The following is a 25,883-nucleotide window of genomic DNA, read 5'->3' on the forward strand; positions in this document are numbered from 1 at the left end:
TGAACATCTCTCAGTGATTGAAGTTACATTTATCTATAGCATATCCTCTCATGGCCCCGGATGTCAGACTTTTGTATTGAACCTTTTAATCTAAGAATAACCTAAGGGCAAGTAGCAGTAAGATACACACTAAGGAGTCAGTATAGAGTGTACAGAATTTCTTCATATATAATTTTTCCAGGACTATTAAAGTGACCATTTAGGATCATACATTGCTCAACAACTTGCTTTTATATAATAAACAGATGATTCCTTCTGTGTGTGGAGGGGTGGGTCCCAAGTATCGTGGAACCCATACAGTCTTAGCCTTTTTTTATTTTGAGACAAGGTGGCAAGGCATGCTGTTATGCAGCCTAGAGCCTCTTTCTTTTATGAGCACATTCAGTAATGAAAACAAAGGAAAAACTCCAAACTGTCAGTTTACACAAAGCTTACAAAGACAAGAAGTCATTAATGAAGTTCCCTTATTTTCTGAAATCATTAAATCTTAAGCGACTTTCAGAATCTATAGGTGAAATGAATGGTTTAATGTAGCATGGTGTTAGTTTCTTCAAGAGGGAAAAGTCTAATGATTGTAAAGAGCCTATGGAAGTTTTTGCTTCTCATTTTTTTTCTCCCCTCAATATATACTTCATTTCATTTAGGCCAGATTTAGGAGATAGGACTAACACAGAGAAAGTAAACCCACTAACAGGAGTGAGTGTGTTGGATAGTTTCAGTGTTTTTTGTAATCACTGCTCTGGAATCAAGCTGCCTAGATGCACAATCTGTATCTAGAGGTTATGTGATCTTGAACTGATTGTTCTGTGTGCACAGTGTAGGGTCTATGAATGAGTGGTATGAAACAAGACGGAAAAGTAGGATGTATAAAGACACTAAAAGGCTTTATATAATGTGTAAAAGTTTGAACTCTTTAAAAAGTTGGAAAGCCACTAAAGAATTAAAAGTAGAGGAATTGCCATAACATTGTGTTATAAAATAGCACTTTGGTACCATGTGGTAGAGTTGAGTTGGATAGAGGGCTTACCTAGCATGCAAGAGACCCTAGGTTCTGTTCACAGTACTACAAAAACCAAACAAACAACATTTTTTATGACCACTCTAATAAATGTAATTTCTAGCATATTCGTCTATTACTAAATTTCTGATATTCACTGTATGTATTAGTATATATAATATATGTCCCAAAGAGGTGTTTAGTAGAAAGATAGTATTGTAATCTACAAAGTAATGCCATATAATAAATACATCAGGAAAAACAACTTCATTGTAGTTTACTAAGAGGAAGTCAGTATGCTAGGATATTTTTATGCTTTTCGTAGACATGTTTCCTACATTAGTGTGGAATAAGCTTCAGAGTTTGGGTAAAAGATATTTTTGTCTTGGCTTTATTTATATTATTTTTATATCTTTATTATTTATCCATATGTATTTATAGCTCTGAAGATGGCTGTGGTAGATATCTATCATTCCAGGCTAAAGGAGAGACAAAGACGAAAAAAGTAAGTAGAAAATTGTACTGGCTTTTATTTTTGGACCACTGATCACGTGTAGTGCTTAAGAACTCTCCACTTGTGGCTCCTCTTGTAACCTTACAAATGAAGGCTTTTTGAACCTCAGTTTTTCCACTCATCAACTAGGGATAAAAATTTGTTTTATTTTTACTTTTTTCTTTGTCCTTTGTTGATATTCTGGTGAATAATAAGCAATGTGAGTATGCTGTTTTAAGATCTTTGGGGAAAAGGAACAAGAACAATTAAAAGTAATATTTAATTTTTCTTTCTTTTTTTTGGTACTGGGGATCGAACTCAGGACTTTGCGCTTGCCAGGCAGGCACTTATGCTGCTGAGCTATATCCCTGGCATCATTAAATTTTTAATGCTGTCTCTCTCTCTTTTTTTTTTCCCCAGTAGCAGAGATAGAATCCAGGGTTTCCTCTAGATCCTTCTCCAGCCTTTTAAAATTTTTGCAAGAGAGTTTTGCTAAATTGCAAAGGTGCCTAGGCTGTGCTTAAACATATAACCTCTCTGCATGAGCCTCCTAGAGCGCTGGGATTATAGGTGTGGTCTACCGTGCTTGGTTTTTTGTTTCTTTTTTTTTGGTACTGGGGATCAAACTCATGACCTTGCATTTGCCAGGCAAGCATTTATGCCACTGAGCTAAATCCTGACCCTGTATGCCTAGCTTCTTATTCCTTTTAACTGTTCATTTTTTATGACAAATCTTTTGTCTGAAAAGAGATTGTATCTTTTTGTTTTTGTTTTCGTGTTTTGTTTTGGTTTTTTGAGACACAGTCTCACTTTGTAGGTCAAGCTGATCTTGAATTCACTGTGTAGCCCAGGCTGGCCTTGAACTCCTGCCTGAGATTACAGGTGTGTGCTACTACACCTGGCAAGAGATCTGAAAAGGTTTGGAGATGTAGCTCAGTGACAGGTCTTGGCTGGCAGGAGACCCTAAATTTAATCCCATACTCTGAAAAACAAAACTACACGCCCATGTGTTCAAATTAGAAAATGGGTACTTAGACTCCTGTTGGATTACCAAGTTTAACAGTTGAGATTGGGGTATGAAGGGTACCAGTGGGCAGGGTATGTGGCTGTGTAGCCTGTATATTAATCGTATTACTAAGTATAAATGCAAAGGTAGCAGTCAGAACAGGGAGTAGAGAGGCACTCTTAAGGAACCACAGTATGAGCTAAAGTGAAGCTTACCCTCCATGTCTGGAGTGAGCATCCATGATTGCTAATGAAGTTTATCCCACTGTACCCATGAGAAGCTTTATTGCTTGTCATGAATACTTGCAGAATGACTAAGGTTCCAAGCACAACCCTGTATGGTTTCCTTAAAACACATAATTAGAGCTAGAGAGTACTGTAGAATTCAGTTGTTAAGAATCGGTGTTATGCTGGCATGGTGACACACATCTATAATCCTAGCACTCAGGAGGCTGAGGCAGGAGGATCACTGGAATTTCGAGACCAGCCTAGGCTATAAAATGAGCTCAAGGCCAGCCTAAACTGCATAGCAAGACCTTGTCTCAAAAAGACCAAAAGTAAAAAAAAAAGTGGTGTTAGATCTTTTTTTTTTTTTTTTTTTTTTTGGTGCCAGGGATCAAACTCTCGACCTCATGCTTGCCAGGCAGGCACTTACACTGCTGAGCTAAATCCCTGTCCCCAGATCTTATGTTTTATGGTGCTCTTCCATTAAACATGTATAATATATATTTCAAATAGCTTCAGGGTGTTGTCTGAATGCACAATTGTAAGTATTGAATGTGCAATCATGGTGCCCTTTTATGGTTTTTCTTAGATGTCTATTGATTATTTTCACAAGCTGACAATATATAACATAGACCTAGATTCCCTTCTGTTTCATCATAAGTGATAAATACATGTTTTCAGTATTTGTGATTGGTAATTGATTATTGAGAATCTACTGTGCCCCAGGAGCGAGGAAAATGTGTGATGCTTAAGATTCTAACATTGCAGAAGTTTGTAAGGGGTGACTTAATTGGACCTTAGTATCTGATAAAAGATACATATAGCAAACCTTAAGTTTACAACTTATTCTAACACATATTTTTGTGGTTTTCATTTTAGAATTATAAGAGATCATGGATTAATCAACCTTAGAAAATTTCAATGTAAGTGTTAGTTGGTTTTTTAATTTCACAATTTGTTTCAGTATTATTAAATAATTTTAAATCATTTATGCCAGTGGTTCTTAACCCAAATTGTGTGGTAGCATCATTTAGGGAGATTTAAAAATTCTGATGCAGGAATAAGAATGTAGCTCAGTGGTAGAATACATGGTTAGCATATATAGTGACACTCTGGATTCAGTCACCAGCACCAAAAACCAAAACCAAAACCAAGTCTCTAAGGCAATCCATAGTGGTAGAAAGAACTGCTAATTTATACTCAGTAACATTTGCACAAGGCATGGGGTAGCTTACCTGTAATCCTGGGACAATGGTACTGAGGCAGGAAGATCATCTGTTCAGGGCCAGTCTGCCTGGACTGCATGTAGAGACCTTGTCTTAAAAACAAAAACAATGAGCCAGATACTAGGGCACAGGCCTGTCAGTCTATCATTTGTGAGTAGAATTACCACAAAGTTGAAGTTGACCTGGACAACATAGTAAAACTCTATCTCAAAAAAAATCTTATTTTTTTAATTAGTGTAGTAATCACAGCACTAATGGATCATTTACTAGATGACATCATGTTTTGAAACTGTGTATTAAATGTAACCTTGATCTTCAGGTTATTTTTGTTTTGTTTTATTGTGGTGCTGGGGATCAAAACAAGGCCCTCTAGTACTCTACAAAAGCACTCTGCTGCTGAGCTACATCTCCAGCCTGATCTTCAGGTTATGAAAACATTGTTATATAAAGATCAATACAAAGTAATGACATTATTTTCCTAGGTAGGAGGCAAACACAAAAGATATATAACATTGTATAATGGTGATAATAATTTAGAAATATGTTAATGAACATTTATTTATTTATTTATTTATTTTGACACAGGATCTCACTTGTAGTTCAGGTTGTCCTTGAACTCAATAGGTATCTCAGACTAGCCTCAAAACTATGGTGATCCTTCTGCCTCAGCCTATCAAGTGCTGGGATTATCCGCATACACCCCTATACCTGGCACTAAATATAATTTTTAAATGAATTACTAACTCTGATTTTACCATTTTAAATAAAGGAAATACCTACGTTAGGTAGAAAAAGCCCCTATACTTTTTCTTTTTTACAATGTAGAGTGTAATCATCAAATAAGAATTAACAATTTTATAATTGCAATATTCAAATGAACTGTTCATAGTAATTGTCATACTCTTGTTTTGTAAAACCTTAATGATTATCTCAGAATGTATCTTAATTGATTGATGTTTAAGAGTATCTCTGACGTGGAACGCACTGCTGCGTTCAGGTCAGATAGTGAAATGAGTTAAGTGTCTTTGAAATCTATGAATGCTTACATATAGTTTTTTTAAAATATAGTTAGGATTCTTGAGTATGTTATATTTTATGCCCTTCGTTATTTTGTACATATTTTAAGTTATTGAGCTGTTTTAAGGATGTTACTTTTAATAGTTATATAACACATATAGTTACATAAATTGAGTTTAACCATTTTGATTTTTAAATGTTTGACTTGTTTTCAGTTTTAAAAAATTATATAAATAGTGATGAGCTTGTTTGTGAATAAAGTGTTGTCTGTATGTAAGGGGTTTTTTAAGTTGTTTTTTGAAACTCATTATGTAGTTCAGGCTGGCTTTGAACTTTGTGTAGCCCAGGTTGGCCTGAAACTTGAATTGTCCCTCCTACATCAGCCTTCCAAGTGTTGAGATTACAGGCATGCATCACCACTGTCAGCTATATGTAGGATTTTTATTTTTAAATTGAGCCCTAGAAGTGGAATTAACAGGTCAAAGAGTATGATCATTAAAAATTCTTGATGCGCCTTGTAGTGACACCTGTCTGTAATCCCAGCATTCTGGGTGACTGAGGCAGGAAGATCTCAAATTCTCTGTCTCCAAAAATAAAAAAGGGGCCAGGGAAAAAGCTCAGTGTGAAGGCACTGAGTTCAGTCCCCAATACTGCTAACCAAAACCAAACCAAACATGATGCATGTTGCCAATTCGCTTTCCAAAAGATGGCCATATCATTTTATGGGCCTTCAATATGCCAATTTAACTGTCTTCATCAGGACTTCTGGGTTTACAAAAATAATCCAGAATCAAATTTCTCAAACTCTTTCTGTAGAAAGTAATTGGCTGCATTCTGATAGACTTACTGATGGATTCCTTTATTTGAATTCCTTGGCTTTCCATAATAGATCAGTTAGGTTTTGACTTTTATTTACCAAAAACAAGGAACTCTTGCATAAATTGTATATTAACTGGTAGTCAGGTAGGTTTGACCTTGTTATTGTTAGCTGTTAGTACGATTTCAGAGGTTCACACTTGTCATTAGATTGAATGTAAGAGTGATGTCATGTGTCTTCACAATATTGTATGCAGGGTTTTGGAGTTTTTTGGGGGGTCACTTTTTAAAATTTTACTCCAAATTATTCTGTGTTGTCTCTGTTACAGTTTTTTTGTATGCTGTTGCTGTTGTTCTGTTTTTTTTTTTTTTTTCTGGTGAAAATTATCAATCTGTCTGTGGCTGCTTATCACTTACCAACTCAGCTCCTGGAATTTGTACGTAGGAAAGAGATTCATCCAAAAAACAGGACTTAATTTAAATAACTGTCACAAGTGAAAATCTGAATTTTTACTCCCAGAGTAGATAAAACTTGAAGTGTTTCAAGAGCTCCTGACTCTTCAAATACAAAGTGCAGGAAAAAAAAAAAAAATAAGAGCTCCTGACTCCATAAACCTACCAGTTATTGTCAGGCAGTTTTACTCTCCGTTTGTTAAAGATAGCTCTTTTGAGTAGAAGTTTGGTCAATAGTGATCCCTAAAGTTGCTGGTCCTGTATATGTTACATGTGTGACCATTCATTTGCATAGAAATTGTCAAAATGTAATGTCAGAAGTAAATTAAGTTGTAGTTACTTAATTTGATTTGGAGAAAAGCAAAATGAGCCCTTTGGGCAGTGAAGAAATGTGTACCTCACCTGCCCAAGTCTAGGTAGGGAGATTTCAAGTGAGGCATATGAGAGATCATACGCTTTCTCCAGGCCAGTCTACCTCTTCTAGATGGAGTCTTCCTTTTTCCTTGTTTGTCCCTGGAAATTAATACTAGAAACTGTGGCCTACATTATTTCAAAGGATGTATGGTCTGCCTTTGTCTTCATTATTGCAGCAGTGCCTAACCGTGTATAGACTAAAAGACTTTGATAAGAAGAGGGAGGTCAGTAGTGGTGATGATGTCCAGGGATAATAACATCCCTGTGTCATAGTTGCTATGATGCTGTTGTTATGATTAGTGTTTTGCTTTCTTTGACTTCCTGTTTGCCTCGACATGGGTAAATTATCATGTGAGCTTAGGAATTATGAGCTTTCATTTCACTTGTAGGAAAAGAAAAAAATAGCAAACTTAGGGTTCCTTATATTTTTGATGATATGGTTGTGTTTTGCTTTCTCTATAGTAATGGAAAGGAGGTATCCCAAGGAAGTCCAAGACCTCTATGAAACAATGAGGCGATTTGCAAGGATTGTGGGGCCAGTGGAACATGACAAATTCATTGAAAGCCATGCACGTAGGTGTTTTTTGAACCTTGTTAATCACATGTATGTGTGTATAATTGGGGAAAACTGGTGGTGGTGGTGCAGGTCTGTAATTCTGGCACTCTGGTAGGTTGAGGCAGGAAGAATGTAGTTTTAAATCCAGCCTAGGCAACTATACAAGACCTTCTGTCAAAACAACAACAACAACAAAAATTTAAAAGGAGGACTTTCAGAGGGCCCGTGAAGGCCCCAGGCTCAATCTTCAATATCTCTAAGTGAATCAGCAAACAAACAAATAAATAAGGGATAATGATATGTATTATGTGAAATAAATAAGTGGATATTTCTGTCTTGATTTATTTTTGCAGTAATGGGGATTTATTATAGGGCCTTATTCATGCAAGGGAAGTGCTGTGACAGGGAACTACATCTCCAGTCCTTTTTATTTTTTTGAAACAAGATCTCAATAAGTTGCTCAGACTGGTCTTGAAATTACAATCCTCTTGTCTCAGCTTCCCAAGTCAATGGCCTTTTTTATTGCCATGAGATAAATGCAGGATTGAGAAAGTAGAAAAAAGAAGGTTAAAAAAAATGACTTTCCCCCAGATCAACAGTAGTTCAGTAATTTTTCTTCCAACTTTTTATTACAGGAGTTTTCCAATACATACAAACCTAGAGGTAAAACGGTGAACCCCCAAGCATATATCCATCACCAGCCTTAGTGGGTATCAGCATATTGCCTGTTTAGTTTCATCTTTACTCCCACTCTTCTGTGTTCTTATCCTTAAGGGAATTAGGAAGCAAACTTCAGACATCATGTAATTTTTTGGATGTCATACTATTTTATTCATAAATATTTTATTATTAACACTTGTTTTAGCAATGCAGATAGATGACTCACAGATGTAGTACTTCATTCTCTTGCCTTTGTAGTATTCCTGAGAAGTCATCTTATGTATATTTTGTTTTTTCTAAAAAAAAAAAAAGGTTTGAAGTCACTAAGCCAGATGTGGTGCTGCATGCCTCTTAATTCTAGAACTCTGGAAGGCTGAGGCAGAAAGATCAAAAGTTTAAACCTAGTCTGGGCAACTTAGTAATTTAGGGAGACCAGGGGGCTGGGGATTTAGCTCAGCGGCATAAGCGCCTGCCTTGAAAGCAGGCAGTCGTGAGTTTGATCCCCGGTACCGATAAAAAACGAAAAAGACAAAAAAAAAAATTTAGGGAGACCTGTCTCAAAATTAAGACTAAAAAGGGGCTAGGGACGTAGCTCAGTGTGAAAACCCTGGGTTCAATTCCCAGTACTTTTTAAATTTAAACCAGTAAGGCCCTAAGATCTAGACTTTAAAACAGTCAGGGCTAGCTTATTCTGTTAACTGTCTTATGAAATCTGTATATGTAGCTTCTCACTTTAGTTTTGGAGCAGTCCTTTACCAGGTGCTGAGCCTGTTGTCATCATGCAGATCTTTCTTACTAAACACCATAGGCATGTGTCTGAGCCAGGCTGATTGTCCTCAGCAAACATCTTGTTTGGTTGGCATTCTCTGTGTGGTTTGTACTGAGCGACTGATCCTTTACTTCCTGTCCCAGTTTGTGTCATTCCTGGTTTATGTGTCACTTCAAAGAACTGTGCCCCATGGGTTGTCTGGGCTTTTCCTTCGTCTTCTGTTTCAAAAGCACCCAAATTTGAATGTTCTATCACATAATAACCCAGGCAATGCAATCTGATCTATGCTTTCAGAGAAGGCAGAAATCTTTGGTTTATGGAAAGCACAATGCTCCTTTGTCCCTATAGGAAAAAAGCTGTAAAGAATCTAACTGGGGCTTGAGCACAGAACTTTTGTCCTTCTCTGGCATCAGAGCCACATCAAGTAATATCAGAGACAGGTTTCATAAAAGAATTTGGTCATGAGTGTGAGTAGAAATTTTAACAGACGGTAGGTAGAACAAAAAATCTGGATTATTTAAAAAGCTATGTTCCTTAATTTTGTGGACAAATGAATTCAGCCAGTTTACTCTTGAATTTTCTAGGAAGCTTTTCAGATGCTGCATCTGGAGACAGCAGCTGGAAAGCAGCTGTAGTAGGCTTTTTCTTGGGTAAAATTTCTAATAAGAGGTTACCAATAAAAAGTATTCCCCAGGTGAAATTGCCCAGTCTTTTATGTAAAACAGGATTACTAAAAAACCCTCAACAGTGAAAGCACTCACTGATACTGATTTTGTTTTTTCAATTTTTCTCCTCTGTTCTTTTTGAGAAAACAGTGGAATTTGAACTTCGAAGGGAAATTAAGAGACTTCAGGAATATAGGACAGCAGGCATCACCAATTTTTGTAGTAAGTATTGTTTAGCTACATACTGTATCAGGGGGTAGATATCATTGAAATACATGGAGGGAATCCTTGAGATGTTATGAATTTTTTCAGAGTGAGTTTTCAGTCTTTCCATTAAGATTTCATTTATTTATTCTCCTAAATACATCACAGATAATCTGAAGTAGAATAAAAGTCATGACACATGGAAGAGAAGAGGTACTGCTTTAGACTGAAGATTCCACTATGGCTTTTCTCTATAGATAGCTTAGGGTGTGGGGCTCTGTGGTAGAGAACTTGGCTAGCATGCTAGAGGCCCTGGTAAATATTAGTTATTTATTGAGAATGGAAATACGACTTTCTTTTAGTTTCATGGTATTTCTCCCTCACAAATTTCTTAGAAAAAGAGTAAAAATACATCATTTAGTGTCAAATTTTATTATTTATTCATTTTGGGACTTGAAGCCAAGGAGCTCTACCACTAAATTATATCTTCAGCCCTTTTTTCGGCTTTGTTTTATTTTGAAGACAAGACTCACTGTAGTTTTTAGTGGCTTTAAGTTCACTATGTAGCATAGATTGCCTTTGAATTTGTGGCAGTCTTCCTGCGTCAGCCTCCCAAATGCTGCGATTACAGGCATTTACCACAACACCCAGTTTGCTTGCTTGCTTGCTTTTTTTTCCTTTTTTTGACTTTTTGAGGCAGAGTTTCACTATACATTTCAGGTTACTCAGCAATCTTCCTACCTCAGCCTCCAGAGTGCTGGGATTACAGGTATGCACCCCCATGCTTGGCAAAGAAACATTTTAGATTTAGGAAGATCTACTTGGTTCTTGAAAGAATAATTGTTTGTTTTTGCTTTTGAGACAGGGCCTCGCTATGTAATTTGAACTAGCCTTGAACTTGCTACATAGCCCAGGCTGGCTTCGAACTCTCAGTGATTGGGAGAATAATTGTGAAAGCAGCTTTATGGAGGAAACCAAAAAAAGACAAAAATGTTTGCTGGTCAGTCACTTCTGCTGCATTGTGACTATAATCATAGTATTTTCTATACCTCCAGGTGCCAGGACATATGATCACCTAAAGAAGACACGTGAGGAGGAACGCCTTAAACGCACCATGCTCTCGGAAGTTCTGCAGTATATCCAGGACAGCAGTGCATGCCAGCAATGGCTCCGCCGGCAAGCTGACATGTGAGCAGATAGCCCAGGGGGAAGGAGGCACCCTTCTAGGATGTGTTTTTGGACACTTTCGTGGGTTCCATAGATGGTAGAGCTAGAAGAATTCACAAAGATTTTAGCAGTCCATCTTGGAAGTAGGGCAGTATTCAGTTTTGAGAAATATAATTGACCTTTTTACAATCCTACTTTGATTTTATTTTTAAAAATTATTGTATTCCTGGCCGGGGATATAGCTCACTGGCATTAGCGCCTGTGTGATATGCACAGGGTCCTGAATTCAGTTCCCGCTACCAAAAAAAAATTATTCCCTCTAGCTGCCCACCCACATCTCTCCCCTTTCTTATCTACTGATATGATTTTCATTGAAAAATTTATATTCTTACCCATTCCCTATGAATTGCGGCAGTGATGTTCCACGTTAAGAGCTTTTAGCTGGATATGATGGTACATGCCTATAATTCCAGCACTCAGGAGGCTGAGGCAGGAAGATAACTGGGCTACATAGCCAACCTGGGCTACATAGTAAGTTCAAGACCAGCCTGAATTATGTAGGGAGACCCTGTATCAAACCCAAAAAAAGAGCTCTTAGCAAATTGCAGAGATTTTTTTCCAAAACCCCACGGGACAGATTTTATTTCTTGGTTAGTACAGTGAAGTATCCTATAAAACATTATCCAGTCTATCTCATTACACCTCTTAAAAGTGATCTTCCTAGTAAATGGTACCTAGTCCAACAGGGGCGTTTGGAAGCTCTCTTCTTTGATGATCTAGGATTAAATTCCTCTTATTCATTGCAGTGATTCTGGACTGAGTCCTTCCATTCCAATGGCTTCAAATTCAGGTAACTGTTTCTCAAGCTAGAGCAAGTCTTTTGTTGTTAGTGTTTTGCTTTTTGGTAATGATGGGGATTGGAGCTTGACCTTGCACATGCGAGTCGTGATTGTGAAGTCTGCATTGGAGAGGTTACAAGAAAGTGCTCTAAACTATATAACTGCATCTATATTTAAGTGTATAAGATAGAAAATGATATCACTGAGTTTTATTGGATCATTGAACAGAACTGTTTGCAGTATCATTGTTGGAATGTCCACTCTACAAGCTTTAATTTTGTGACTTGAACAATTATTTCTAAGATGACAATATGTAATCCATTAACTAGTGATTTCCTACTGTTTATTTTTTTTCTGTAAACCTGTATAACTTGTACCCTTTCTCTGCTTTTTTTTCTCCTTAAATAAAATTAAAAAAAAAAAAAAGAGAGGTTACAGTGGCCTGACAGTCCTACCCTCTGTTGGGTTAGGGTGCTTAGGCAGAGTAACAGAGTAATAGTAATCAAGTGTTAGCCTAATTTATAAACATTAGCACAATTTCAGAATCTTCATAGCCAGATAGGGATGATTATATGTCCCTGAGATTACAGCAAAGGGAAAAAAGATCCTTAAAATGTAGCTGCTTTGTTTTACCAGTGTTCATGGTCAGTCATTGTTGGTTAATTTAGTGGGGTTGTATTTACCACAAATTTGTTTTGTTTTGTTTTTTTTGTCTTTTTCATTTTTATCGGTACCGGGGATCAAACTCACAACTGCCTGCTTGCAAGGCAGGTGCTTATGCTGCTGAGCTAAATCCCCAGCCCCATTTACCACAAATTTTTTTTTTTTTTGTCTTTTTCATTTTTATCGATACCAGGGATCGAACTCACGACCACCTGCTAGCAAGGCTGGTGCTTATGCCGCTGAGCTAAATCCCCAGCCCCATTTACCACAAATTTTAACATGTGTCTGGCAGGAGATAAGTGAAAATCTTTGTATCTGTTGTGAGTGATAAAACATACTACTTCGCCAGAAATGTAAGGATTTCTAACAAATTTGAGACTAAGGTATTTGTGTATTTATGCTTTTAATTCTTTGGGTATGTCTCGTTTTGAGATCAGTTTTCAGAGCAAGATTAAGCCATATGCTACCTGATGATCCATGATGACTGGTCATTAGTAACTAGGAATTTGAGTAAGTATAGTTACAAAGCTATACTTTGTTAGTATAACAATCCAAGATTGTTAGTCTGTTGTTTTGGTTCGCCTTCCCCCTACTCCATGAGGTGGCCGTTTCCCCTAATGAGACTATACAGACCACTCACTCCACTGCTGGGGAACAGAGTAGTCAAAAGTCATCTATTTGTCATTATTATTCTTCAGAGGCTTGAAACAACAGACCTTGTAAAATCTCTCAGTATATCTTTGAGGGATAATTTCTTTTTCCTTTTTCATTTCAAATAATTATTTCTTAATACCTATGGGAGAAAAGGCAGCCATTTAGTGATTTTCCCAGACAGTGAAATCCAGGTTTTATTTTACGGTTTTCTAACTTGTAATCCCTCTTCCCTGTTCTAAATAAGGAAATTCAAATAATTTAATACTGGTGAATTAGAGTGAACTAGCTAACCTGATTGTGCACTGGTAGTGTTTGTAGTTTCTTAGCCATCTGTACTCTTACTGTTCTTCCTAGGCTAGTGTCAGCCTTCCTGACTCCTTAGATTTAGGTTAAGGTGGCCCCTTGCTCTCCTTGGTTATAGCCTACCTTCTAGTGACTTGTGACATTATTTTATTTTTAACAGTCCCCTCCTTTGGGGGCTGGGGATTTAGCTCAGTGGCATAAGGACCTGCCTTGCAAGCAGGCGGTAAAACAGTCCCCTCCTTTTCTGTGTCCTGCCTAAAAGGCAACTCCTACAAAACTTTAAATAGTATTCTAGGTTTTCTTCTGCTTACCTCACTGCTTCGATCTCCATCTGATCTCTGATCCCAAATACATTCATTATAAGACCCAAAACATTTTTTGCATCAAGCTTCCCATCCTGCCCTGACCAGTGACCTCCTTTTTGGGTTTCTTTCTCAAGTATGTGAGTTGACCTTAGTCCCTATTCTGCCATATAATGGCTAATTGTTCCTGTCAGGGGATCTTTCAGGTAAACAGTGCTACTTTGAAAGGAACAGGTCTTCTCTCACATAATAAATAAGGAGAGCCTTTTGCTGGCCTAACAGTCTGCCTTTGATCTGAAGGCACATGGTCCTTGGTTAATTACTGTGTATACCTTGTATTGCTGGCACAGTGGTAAGGATTAGAGAATGTCTCTCCTGCAGAGTTATTATTTCCATTCATCAGCTGTCAAGGCAGGCAGTGCCTGACCTTTCTTAACATCTGGGCTTCAGATTCTAGTCTCTTCTGTGATGGAAAGGCATAGGGGTAACTGCTGTCTTTAGTGAGCAGTCATACTTGACGCTGAGGCACATGTGCACTTTGGCAGAGCAAAAGACATATGAATTATCATTTGTATCTTGAAGTGAATGTTAGGGTGCCCGTGTCGTTAAGTAAACAGACGCAAGGGAATCAGCTTACCTTTTCTGTGTGGGATAGTGATTCCATACTTAGCCAGTTCGGCTTGGACTGAGCTTTGTTATATGTTTACACTTGAGCACTCATTGCTTCTGTAAAATACATGTTCTTCTCTGTGTCTATAGGTAGACGGAGTGCACCACCCTTGAACCTTACTGGCCTCCCTGGCACGGAGAAACTGAATGAAAAAGAAAAGGAGGTAACAAAAAGAACTAGAGGAAGGAGGGTAGATTATTCATTATCTTTAAAAACTCATGACAGCATGACACCCATATTGCTGCACTCATCTAACATACATGCATATCTCTGGTCTGTCTGGAAGCCTAGGAGCTAAAGAACTAAGCTTGGTAGGCTTCAGAATGCTTCTCTTTATACCACTGTTCCTCTTTGGGGGGAAGCTAATGTGATAATGTCAAAAAATAGAAATATCATTTATTGAGCAGTTAACGTATCAGGCAATTATTACAGGCTTTATGTAGGTAAAATTTGACTTTTTTTTTTTTTTTTTTTTTTGGTACCAGGGATCAAGCTCATGACTTTGTGCTTGCAAGGCAGGCGCTTATGCTGCTGAGCTAAATCCCCAGCCCCAAAATTAATGTTTTTGTAAACCTAAAATAACTTTCTGTGAAAAGTTATTTTAACAAGTATTTTAATAAGTATTTCCTGTTAGAATGGTTATTTTGAGAAGTTCTGCCCATATTTCAGCAATACAAGGCTGAGGCAGGAGGAATATGAGTTGAAAACAGTCTGGGCTATGTAGTGACACCCTGTCTCAAAAAAAGCCAAACACAAAGCAATATATTCATTATTAAAACATTTTTGGGATTGTTTCCATAGTTTTTAACATAAAGGAAAGAATTCAGAGTTGGCCATTTGGTACATGCTTGTGATTCCAGCACTCTTGGGAGGCTGAGGCAGAAAGATAGCAGGTCACAGCTCAGCCTGGGCAACTTAGTAAGACCTTATCTCAAAAAATAAAAAATGTCCCAAAGATGTAAAAATCCCCAGTATTTCCTCTCTCTTACACTCACACAAAGGAATTCAGAACCTGGCACAGTATATGCCTGTAACCCTACCTACCCTAAAGACTGAGGAAGGGGGACTGTACCTTTGAGGTCAGCCTCAGCTTTTTTTTTTTTTTTTTTTTTAAATTGAGTTTGGCTGTGTAGTTCAGTCTGGCCTTAAACTTTAATATGTCACACAGGCTGTCCTTAAACTCATACCAGTCCTCCTGCCTCCATCTGCTAAATGCTGGAATTACACACTTGCACTTCCATGCCTGAGAAATTCAGCAACACTCTGAAAGCAAAATTTAAAAATAGGCTGGGGCTATAGCTCAGTGGTGTAATAGTTGCCTTGGATGTTTGAGGCCCTGGGTTTAGTTCCAGCTCTCTCCTGGGGTGGATTAAGCATGATAGACATCACACATTAATATTGATTTTGAAAATAGCATGATCTACTTGCCTCCTCCCTAATTATAATCATCAGATTTAACCTTCAGATTTATTTTTTGGCTATTTCTATAATTTTGTGTATTTGTTTGTTTTGAGACAAGGTCTTGCTGTGTAGTTTAGGTTCTCTTTGAATTCAATTTGTAGCCTAGGCTGATCTTGAATTTGGGAGTCCTCCTGTTTCAGTGTCCGAGATGCTGGGATTGCAGGTATATGCTGTTAGACTTGGCTGTTTCTAAAATGTAAATGTTAAATCTCATAAAAATCATCTTCGAATTTTCAGTTAGGTATGGCAACATAGGCCTGTGGTCCCATCACTCAGGAGGAGGCAGGAGGATTGCGAGTTTGGGGCCAATTTAGGCTATACAGTGAGACCTTGTTGCAAAAGAGAAAAAATGTTTTCAAAAGGATGGGCTCTAGCCTTGAAGTCCCTTTCATGCTCCTCATGTACCCCTTTTACAGTTCCTGGGATTTGTCCTCCACCTGCCACTCTATAGCATTAGCTCACATCAGATAGTACAGAAGAGTTGCAGTGTTGGGAGTGTATTAGTCTTATTTGATCCATCGGGAACAATGTTCAGGAGTGGAAGGAAGTGGGTGTTGTATATCCATATTGCTGAGGAAAGCCACAGGGCCAGTCTGATTTAAAGGTTCAGTGGTCGGGACCTGCAAGTATTTTTTATCCTTACTACACAATGATGACCTCAGAGTATTCATTGCTAGGTAATGGCAGGTGAACTGGAATTCAGCCAGCTTTAGATTTTTAGCAGTTAAAAAGTGGCTTCTTCTCAAAGTAGGAAACATAATCACGAAAACAGGTCGCACACCTTTATGGTCATACTAACAATAATGTGATTCACATTTGGGGATCTAGGTACCTGTGCCTTCTGGCCCACTGTGCCCTGTGGTCCTCTGCCCTAGCATTTAATGCTGCATACCTGGGTGAGCCAGGCTGCCTCTCAGGGATACATACTTATATTTCTAGTAAACTCAGGTCCTGCAGCATCCTGCGTGAGCTAACGACACTCCTGCTGTCACATGCTGGTTGCTGCTTCCTGGGTGTCTGTCCCTAGGGAGTGTTCTTTCCAGGGAAGAAGAGACTAATTGTTATACCTTGCTCTTGATTTTGCGATACCTGCTGGATTAAATTATGAGAATGACAGATGTTAATGTTCATTAAATTTGCCGTGTCTTGCAGCTCTGTCAGATGGTGCGGTTGGTCCCTGGAGCCTATTTAGAATACAAATCTGCTCTCCTGAATGAATGTAATAAACAAGGAGGCTTGAGACTGGCACAAGCAAGAGCGCTCATCAAGATAGATGTGAACAAAACCAGGAAAATCTATGATTTCCTCATCCGAGAAGGGTACATCACTAAAGCTTGAGGTTGTAAGGCCCTCGGATCCCAAGTCTGAACTTTGGAATGTGGATCAGAGCACAGTATACACTCTGGGGCGACTTCTCATTGAGCTGAACTCTCATTGTACAAAAAGGAGACAAATGAAGTCTTATGTTGTGTTACTCTACCCTGCTTTTAAAGCACTCCTGTTGTTGGTATTGTGCTGTGGAGTTGTGTGCTAGATAGGCTATTATTAAATGTGAGTGGGCATTCATTCCTAACACTTTCTGTAACTAAAACAAGAACCATAGTACCTCACATCAGTGTTGGTAGAAATAGAACCAAACCAACCACAGTGCTTAGTCTCAGGAGTCCAGCTCATCTGGTGCTTGAGAGCTAAGTTTGCTCATTATCTATTTTGCCTTCAGACATCACAGATTTAAAAAGAAGAGAAAGGTTTTAGAGCATCAGAAATCTTTCTTTCCTAGTTTTTTTTTAAAGCTGACAATTTTATATTTATGAACAAAGAAGAGGAAAATCTCTCCATGATGGTCTTGTCCCAAGCTGCGTTGTTAGTATCTGGCTTTATGTTATCAGTCTGGCTCTCTGATCTGTAGTAGACTATTGAGCTGGTAGTGCCGGATATAAAATGTTTCTGTTATTTTTAGAAATGGTGGATTAAAATGTTTTGCTGTTTAATTTGTGGATGTGTCAAATATTGTAAATAAATACTCTGAGGGTGTTGTTTGCTCGCCCCATTGTGCCGCACCATCTCTATTAATACGTGTGTCTTGGGATCACCCTGTTCTTACCCCAGGTTTCCCAGGACACCAGGCCCCTAAGGATGGAGATGATGCAATACTCTCAGCTTTGCTTGGATTGAGATCTGAACCCTAATTTCATAATGGAGAAAGGCTAGCTAGACTGTAATAAAAGCTGTTTCCAAAACAGAAGTAAAGCAGCTTCATATATTAAGCTCACTAGATGCGAGGGTGAGTAGCCACACCACATCGGAAACATGCCTCAACCCTTTCTGCAGGCTAAGAAGCCAAACTCATAGTCATGGTCATTTTATTCTGTTAGGAACAAAATTGTTAATAGAAATAACTTCACGAGAGCCAGGCATAGTGGCACATGCCTATAATCCCAGCAATGAGGAAGCTGAGGCAGGAGGATCACTGTAAGGCCAGCCAAGGCCACATAGTGAATTCAAGGGCAGCCTCAACTACATAGTGAGACCCTGTCTCAAAAAAAAATCAAACCAAAACAATTTACTTCAGAATCTGCACAGATCACCTCTCATAACTGACCAATTCCTTAATTCCTTTAGTGTTAAAACAGCTAATTAGTATGTCCTTCATTGGTAGCATCTGCTCAGGCTCCTGACTGATGTAAATATATGGCTGGTTGCTAGTAGATATCACTAGAGGATGAAAAGGACACTCAGGATCTGAGGGAATTCAAATAGAGAGCTTCCATTCTTAATGAGGCTGCTGGAAATGGTCTTCTTTCTTTGCATTGTAGTGTCTCAAGAAACACTGCTTTGCCATCTTCAATGCTTGGTTCTTATGAAGGATTTGCCTGTTAGCTGTGAGAAGGAATTCCTGTGCTAGGAATTTGGGATGCAGGCAGTGTCAGTATCAGGTGGTGATTGTTGTAGTTTGAAGTCTTTCTGTTGATTAAGGAGGGCTTCCTGGGAGAGGCAGGCTTTTGAGGCAGTAGGCTTGAGAGAGAAATGGCAGATTGAGGTGGGAGACTGTTCCAGACAGCGGGGTAGAGGACGATGTGGAGGCAGCAGTGGGAGTGAGAAAAACGGTGCCAAGAGATGCATTCGGCTAGAACACGGGCAGCTGTGGGAGCTGGGAGTGGGAGGGTAGCAGGACAGGCTCACAGAAGTCTCAGAACCAAGTGAATGCTGAAAGTCAGCTGGAGACCAACAGATTTGATTAGGTACTGTTGAAACTAATAACGGCCAGGAGTGTGGTGCACTCCTGTAATCCTAGTAGCCTGGAGGCTGAGGCAGGAGGATTGCTATGAGTACAAGGCCAACCTGAAATACAAAGGGAAACCCTGTCTGGGGGGAAAAAAAAAAAGACAAAAGGGTAAAGCTGTAATTATAAAGGCCAACTTTAAAAAGTAGGATCATTACTGCTTTGATAAACCCAACTTCGCAAAATTTAAGATGTAGTTTCTCTGAGTACTCTTGAAAGGACTCACTGAGTGCTTTTTGTGTTAACTGTAGAAAGCACTTACTGATACTTTTGTTGTGGCTGGCTTTAATACATTATTTCTTTCCATGTTCTTATCACCTAAACGGGGCACCTTTTTGTTTATTGTTTTGTTTTTTGAGACAGGGTCTCAACAGCGATCCTTCTGTCTCAGCTTTCTATGTTCTGGGATTGCAGATATGTGACACCATGCTTGGCAAGGCCATTTCTTGTACTGTATTGAAAGAAGCACTAGAAAGAGCCCTTCTTTCTAGGAACACTGGATCTTCTCCTTTGCTTCTAGATAGGGTTGTCTATAAATGAGTTACACTGTGATAGATGACTCCTAGTCTAGGTCAGCTCAGAAGAAGAAAAGTTTACCATGAAACTCAGCGATATGATTAAAAATCCTTTAGTGTTAGGAACTGCTTTAATTGCAATTTAACACTTAAAAGTTTCTGGTGGAGTTTTCTGCATACCTTTCTCTCCCAGTGGTGGGGAATAGAAACCGATCCCTTGCCATGTAATGACACTTTGCTCCAAGACCAAGGCTAGAGGAGGGATGTGTAGCACAGTAGAGCTCTTGGCTTGGTTGTGCATGGACCTGGGTTCAGTCCCCAGCACTAAAAGTCTCTCGACACCAAATAACTATTTGCAGGTTATCTTTTCCTGGGTTCCAGTGCCCATCTTTTCTTGGTTTGTTCCTTTTTACAGTCTGAACTCAGTTAAGCAGGCAGTCATTGAAATCTCCCATAGATAGCGGGTTAGTTAGAAAAGGGGGAAAACCTATGGCATTCATCATTGACGACAAAATCCCAGTTGGTGAGTCATCCTGACTTGAAGAGAGATGTAGACAGATAATAAGAGAAGTAAAATCACTGTGAAGCGTCAGACCCCAATCACACAGTGCAGCTTGGGAAACTCATTCGTATTTACCTGGAAATAAAAACTTTTCCACTCATTTCTAAGCAGGAGAGTGGTTTTGTGTTTTAAACAGCATTCAGGACCCTCACCCATCCATTTTTAAGAATGTCTTGCGGATGCTCTCCAGATACACACTGCCATTGTGGAGCACACAAAACTTCTGCAACCTGTGTGCACCTGGCTTTTTATTCGTTTTGAGTTTTACTGATCTGGAGTGGCCCTAGCCTTTTATATCCCTCCTGCTACAGTGGGACACAGCTACACAGTTCTTGTGTAAAGAACTGAACCAGAAGCCGGGCGTGGTGGCTCACACCTGTAATTCCAGCACTCGGGAGGCTGAGGCAGGAGGATCGTTGCGAGTTCGAGACCAGCCTGGGCTACAAGGTGAGCTCAAGGCCAGCCTGAACTGCATAGCGAGACCCTGTCTCAAAAAGACAAAAAAAAAAAAAAAAAAAAAAAAAAAAGAACCAGCTAAGATCAAAGGCTTCTCTATAGGACAGAATAAACAGTCCTGGGTAAAGTTGAACAGAATCTCAGCTCAGACAGAGTCAGAGCAGCCTGGACAGTCATGCTGAAAAAGGACCTAAGAGTGAGCAATAGTGAAGAGCATTCATGTGAGAAGTTTTGGATTGTATGTACCTGTCCTGGAAATGTGTGTCAGAACTGAAGGGATAGCATTCTGCTGTCTCTGAGGAGGGCAGCAGTGAACAGTGTACAAGAGGCTGGGAGCCAGTGTCCATCTCTAATGACAGGGAGTTCTGTTCCTTGTTTGCCTGCCCTGCTGACTTCCAGAAGTTGGGGTTACTGCAATGAAAGGGTATCAGCTACCTTTGATTTGATTGATCAAGCTTTCATATCAGAACCACAGACATTTGAGGCAAAAAGTTTGAGAGTTTTGCATCTGACATTAAGGTTCCTTTGTCATCTGACAAAGGTGGCACATTCCTGTAATCCTAGCATGCGGGAGGTTGAGGCAGGAGGATCACTGCCAGTTTAAGACCAGCCTGAACTGTATAGAGATTTTGTTTCAAAAAGTGAAAACAAAAAGTCCCTTTGTCACAGTGAGTTACTTTGGTTTGTATGGTGTTCTGGGTTCCCTTCTGTGATAAGACCGGAAATAAATTAGATGTAAGAATTCAGTGAGTAGTGCCAAGTGTGATGGCACATGCCTGTAGGCCCAGCATTTTGAGAGGTCAAGGCAGTAGGATCAAGAGCTCAAGGCCAACCTGGACTATGTAGAGAGATCCTATCTCAAAAAAACCAAAGTACAGTGACTAAAAGGCTTAAAACGCAAAACAGCAAGGTGTGCCAACACCTGTGATTCCAGCACTCGGGAGACTGAGGTGGGAGGGTCACCATAAGACAGGCTACTGGAGCCTACATAGTGGTTTCAGGAGAGCCTGAAGTACATAGCAAGACTGTCTCAAAAACCAAGAAAAAAAACCTGTTTAGCTGAGCGCGGTTGTGAATAAATCCCAACACTTAGGATGCTGAGGCAGGAAAATTGCTGTGAGCTCAGGGTCAGCCTGGGCTATGTAGTAAGATCCTGTCTCAAAAAGAAATGAAAAGAAAAATATTCCATTTAACCCGTGTAGACCTCCGGAAGTCACTGTATTTGTCCTTGTCTTTGGAACCACTATGGTTAAACCTTGGTGTTCCTGACCTGTTCTGTCTTTTGGGGCTGGATAATTGAGTCTGACTCATTTAACATTCTACTTTGGAGCAGAGGGGATGGATTATTGTGACACCAGACTAATCACTGAATTAATTTTAACATTCTTAACCAAGAGTCCCTGTTCTTATCTTATACAGGTGGTCTTGTGGTTAAAACAAAAGCTTCTAGATGGCTAAAAATCCTGCCTTGGTTCAGTTATGTTCAGCAGAAAATCAGCGTCTGAGGAAATGTGGGAAATGACTTCCTAGTTCTTTTTAAGAAACCAACATTCTCGGGCTGGGGGTTTAGCTCAGCGGCGTAAGTAAGCACCTGCCTTGCAAGCAGGCAGTCGTGAGTTCGATCCCTGGTACCGATAAAAAGGAAAAAGACAAAAAAAAAAAAAAAAAAAAAAAAAAAAAAAAGAAGAAGAAGAAACCAACATTCTCTTAACGCAAAAACTCTGAAATGCTGTCATATTACCTTATTCAGCAACTGAGAGCTAAATTTCAGTTCATGACACTTCCAATGCATCTCTCTCCCATTTTAAAAATTATGTACTCTCATTTTAAAAATGGTTTGCAGTGACCGTAGCCTCTTATCTTCCTCATCAAACAGTAGAAACTATTAACTTGGGGTCCCCCTCCCATTATCACTTTTAATTTAGGAAATTCCTTTAAAACATACGACTATATTTGAAGAGAGAAGTCATGGATCCTGGGCTGTGAAACTTCATTTCTCACGTGTGTAGTCAGTGTCCCCTGCAAGAAAACCGATTTCGCTGGCCCAGATCTGGTTTTTTGTGGTATTGGCAATCATACTTCCACTGAACTATATCCCCAGCTCATTCATTCATTCATTCATTCATTCATTCGATCATTCATTCTGTTAGAGACTGTCCCTGAGTTACCCAGTCTATCCTCAAACTTTCAATTCTTTCTCCTCAACCTCTTGCCTAACTGGGATTATAGTGTGCATCACCGGCTACCTGCTAGGAGCCTCTTTGTAACCCTTGGCAAGCTGTGGCAGATAAAGTGGGGGCAGGGCCCTCATTCATGTATGCTCCAACCAGAGACAGCTACCAGTAATGTCTGCCTCACCTGGCTTTCTACTGTAACAAAGTCTTTGCTGTGTTCTGGGTATGCATAGCTTCAAATTCAGGACACCTGTCAGCAAAGTCAGGGATAGGATTTAACTTCATGATGCAAAGCAGAAATTCTTTTGAGTGCAGTCTCCCAGGAGTGCCTCCACCCTCAGCAACTGCGGGAAAGGCGTTTGTGGGAGAAGAGGGTGGCTGCAGACGTCACTGCATCATCCAGATCCCAGCTGCGACCTGGCTCAGAGCTTTCCTGTTAAAAATAACTGTGGCTTTAGACTGGGGCGGGGAGTAAACTGCTCATCTCCATGGAAACGGAGCCGAGGGGAAAGGCTGGCCTAGGATCTCCAGCACACGTGGCAAGATGGAATGATGCTTGTAGGGGCCAGAAGCTTGCAGGCCATCAGATAAAAGGTGATAGCCCTAATTAGCATGCAGGATGTAGCCAAACACTGCCCTAGGGCTCTGGGGACACTTTGCAAGGAGGATGTTTACAAGCAAGACCTTGAGTCTGGTGAAGAATTATTTGAAGCTTCTGATTTCCTGTGACAGATTTGCTACTATCTGGCAAAGTAGAGAACATGGGAGCCAGCACAATGAGGTGTGGTCCTACCTGGGAACCTCTGCAGCCCTTCCATTTACAGTCCACATTCATTTGCATATTCACTAGACTAAATGACACAGGATACATTTTATAACCCACAGGGAAGTCTTCAAGCTTTGGGACTGTTGTGCATATTCACTGCCACTTAGTGGGACCAGTGTAGGAAATTATGTAAAGCAGTATTAATTACCTTGAGTGTCTATGTAAAAGCATGTCTTTTAACCCTTAGTAATATTTTTAGTTTTTGTTTTTTTTTTTGAGACAAGGTCTTGCTATGCAGTGGCCTTGAAGGCTGGCCTTGAAGTCACATCATAACTCAGGGTGGCATTGAACTCACCGTGATCCTCCTGCCTCAGCCTTACAAGTGCTGGGATTACAGATATGCACCACCAAGACCTCTCATTTTTCTTATTGTTAACCGCCATAAATAGCTAACTTTTGGGGGAAAATACTTTTATTTCTTCACTCTTCATTTTTCCTTTAAAAAGATTTTAAAAATCACTTTTTTCCTTCAGGAATATAGGAATACATTCTAAAAACCCTATTTTTTTTTAAATATCCAGGACCTTTGCACTAAGGCCTTATAAAATTTATGTATTATTATTTTTAAGACAGGGTCTTGCTAAGTTGCCAGTTTGCCCAGGCTGGACTTAAAAGTTATGATCCTCCTGTCTCAGCCTCCCAAATTACTGGCATCACTGGTGTGTACCACCACACCTGGCTTCTAACACTTTCATTTTAAATGAATGCAAATAACTGAAAATGAAGTAAAAATTTCTTTTTACATCATAACTATGGATAAATTTCTTTACCTGCCTGGTATATGGGAAGAATCTGAACACTAATCCTTGCTCTTCTATTTAATAATAATGCAACTTCGTACATTGTTAAGTTTGTTAACCCTTCATGTATTGTGTGACTGATACTGCCCATCTGTCGGACTTGAAGATTCTATGTGGGGTAGGATGATAAACATACCTGATGTCCCTCTCCCTTTTTTCTTCCCCTTGAGCATTTGAGTGTGTTAATTCCAATAAGCCAAGAAGCAGCACATGATTTGCTTGTACCACACAGTTCACATCATGCTAAAGTTAAAACAGACACAAAGATCTGAAAGGCTTAAATGTTAAAACACACAGGTATGCATTCTGCCAGCATTTTTTTTTTTAAATCTTGGAGTTTTCTTCACTGCATTGCCGTACCCATTGAATTAAAGACAATTCCAGAGACAGATTTTTTTTTTTTTTTTTTTGTCTTTTTGAGACAGGGTCTCACTATGCAGTTCAAACTGGCCTTGAGCTCACTTTGTAGCCCAGGCTGGTCTCAAACTTGCAACGATCCTCCTGCTTCAGCCTCCTGAGTGCTGGGACTACAGGCATGAGCCACCACACCCGGCTCAGAGAAGATTTTAAATTACCTGGTTACTCTGGACATGTTATGTTCCCTTCCATAATGCCTTGCTCAAGAAACTTGTTGGGTTACAAAAGTATTTGTACACTGTGAATATAGTTGTGTAAAGGAAAAAAGCCTTGCATAGAAAAATATCTAGTCCAGATGTTAATCATTGTTTTACTAACTGTAATAAAATAATTGTGGATAATAGTTTTGCTCTTGTATTTTTTCTTATGTAATGTGACTTTATTACTAGAAAAATTAATTTTATGAGGACTATAAAAAACAAAAATAGAGGGGCTGGGGATTTAGCTCAGCGGCATAAGCACCTGCCTTACAAGCAGGCGGTCGTGAGTTCAATCCCTGGTACCGATAAAAATGAAAAAGACCAAAGGGGGGAAAAAAATAGAAGACCAAATGATTTGATATGTAACAAAATCTAGTTGATCCATATGATTCCCTTAGGTGCTGTCTCACATTTTATAAAATAACACAAGCTGTAGGCCAATTTCTGTAATAGACGAAATGTTTTGAGACTTATGCTGATTATCTTTTTTGCACTTGGAGACTTTGATCACTGTCCTTCAAATCTGCCAAAGGAGCATAGAAATGTACTTCTTACAGGGGATTTTTATCTTTAGTCAGTGGCCTAGAATCTGTAATTACAGGTGCTACAGAGCAAGCAGGCTTTGAGACCTGAGGTACAGGATGTAGTGGCCCTCTGAAGTCAAACTTCTGTACACTGAGGAGCCCTGATGATTGCTGTTCCCCAATTCTGCCAGAGATCAGAGTTGTTACAGTTTGTTAACCACAGGTGAAGATATGACTAGGCCATGCAAATATTCTTTCAGAAGGACCCAAAGAAGTCTTTGGCAATGTTTTTGGGAAGGAAGACATCAGAAGCCAATAAGCAGCTTCTGATACAGAAGTTTCCACCCTCTGCACACTAACACAGTCAGTTCTCATTCTTTGTTGATGCTGTGCTGTCAGTTCTAGCTAGGAGAACTCCAATGCTCCCCGGTCATAGGAATTGTACTTTTGTGGCCCCTAAAAGAGTTGATGCCTATAAACTCAATGTAGTCTATAAAGTGCTGTTCAGTATGGTAGCCACTAATTACATGTGACTGTGGTTAAAAATGTAAAATTAATTTTTCCAGG

General features: G+C 39.3%; 1 protein-coding gene across 4 annotated transcripts in view; it reads left to right on the forward strand.

Moving 5' to 3' along the window:
* Tada2a (transcriptional adaptor 2A) overlaps nt 1–17,619 on the forward strand; it is a 53,462-nt gene extending 35,843 nt beyond the window's left edge. For all 4 annotated transcript variants that reach the window (XM_063249623.1, XM_003469587.5, XM_063249622.1 and 1 more), the window contains 8 exons: nt 1,439–1,502; nt 3,600–3,643; nt 7,109–7,219; nt 9,447–9,518; nt 10,556–10,688; nt 11,474–11,517; nt 14,188–14,261; nt 16,712–17,619. In XM_063249623.1, coding sequence (XP_063105693.1) covers nt 1,439–1,502; nt 3,600–3,643; nt 7,109–7,219; nt 9,447–9,518; nt 10,556–10,688; nt 11,474–11,517; nt 14,188–14,261; nt 16,712–16,897 — 728 coding nt within the window. In that variant the 3' untranslated portion in view covers nt 16,898–17,619. The remainder of the gene's footprint in view (nt 1–1,438; nt 1,503–3,599; nt 3,644–7,108; nt 7,220–9,446; nt 9,519–10,555; nt 10,689–11,473; nt 11,518–14,187; nt 14,262–16,711) is intronic.
* Nucleotides 17,620–25,883: the final 8,264 nt, after the last annotated feature.

Source organism: Cavia porcellus, unplaced genomic scaffold (genome assembly GCF_034190915.1).
Source record: "Cavia porcellus strain 051 isolate PalLab524CR breed Dunkin Hartley unplaced genomic scaffold, mCavPor4.1 scaffold_6, whole genome shotgun sequence".
Classification (NCBI taxonomy): domain Eukaryota; kingdom Metazoa; phylum Chordata; class Mammalia; order Rodentia; family Caviidae; genus Cavia; species Cavia porcellus.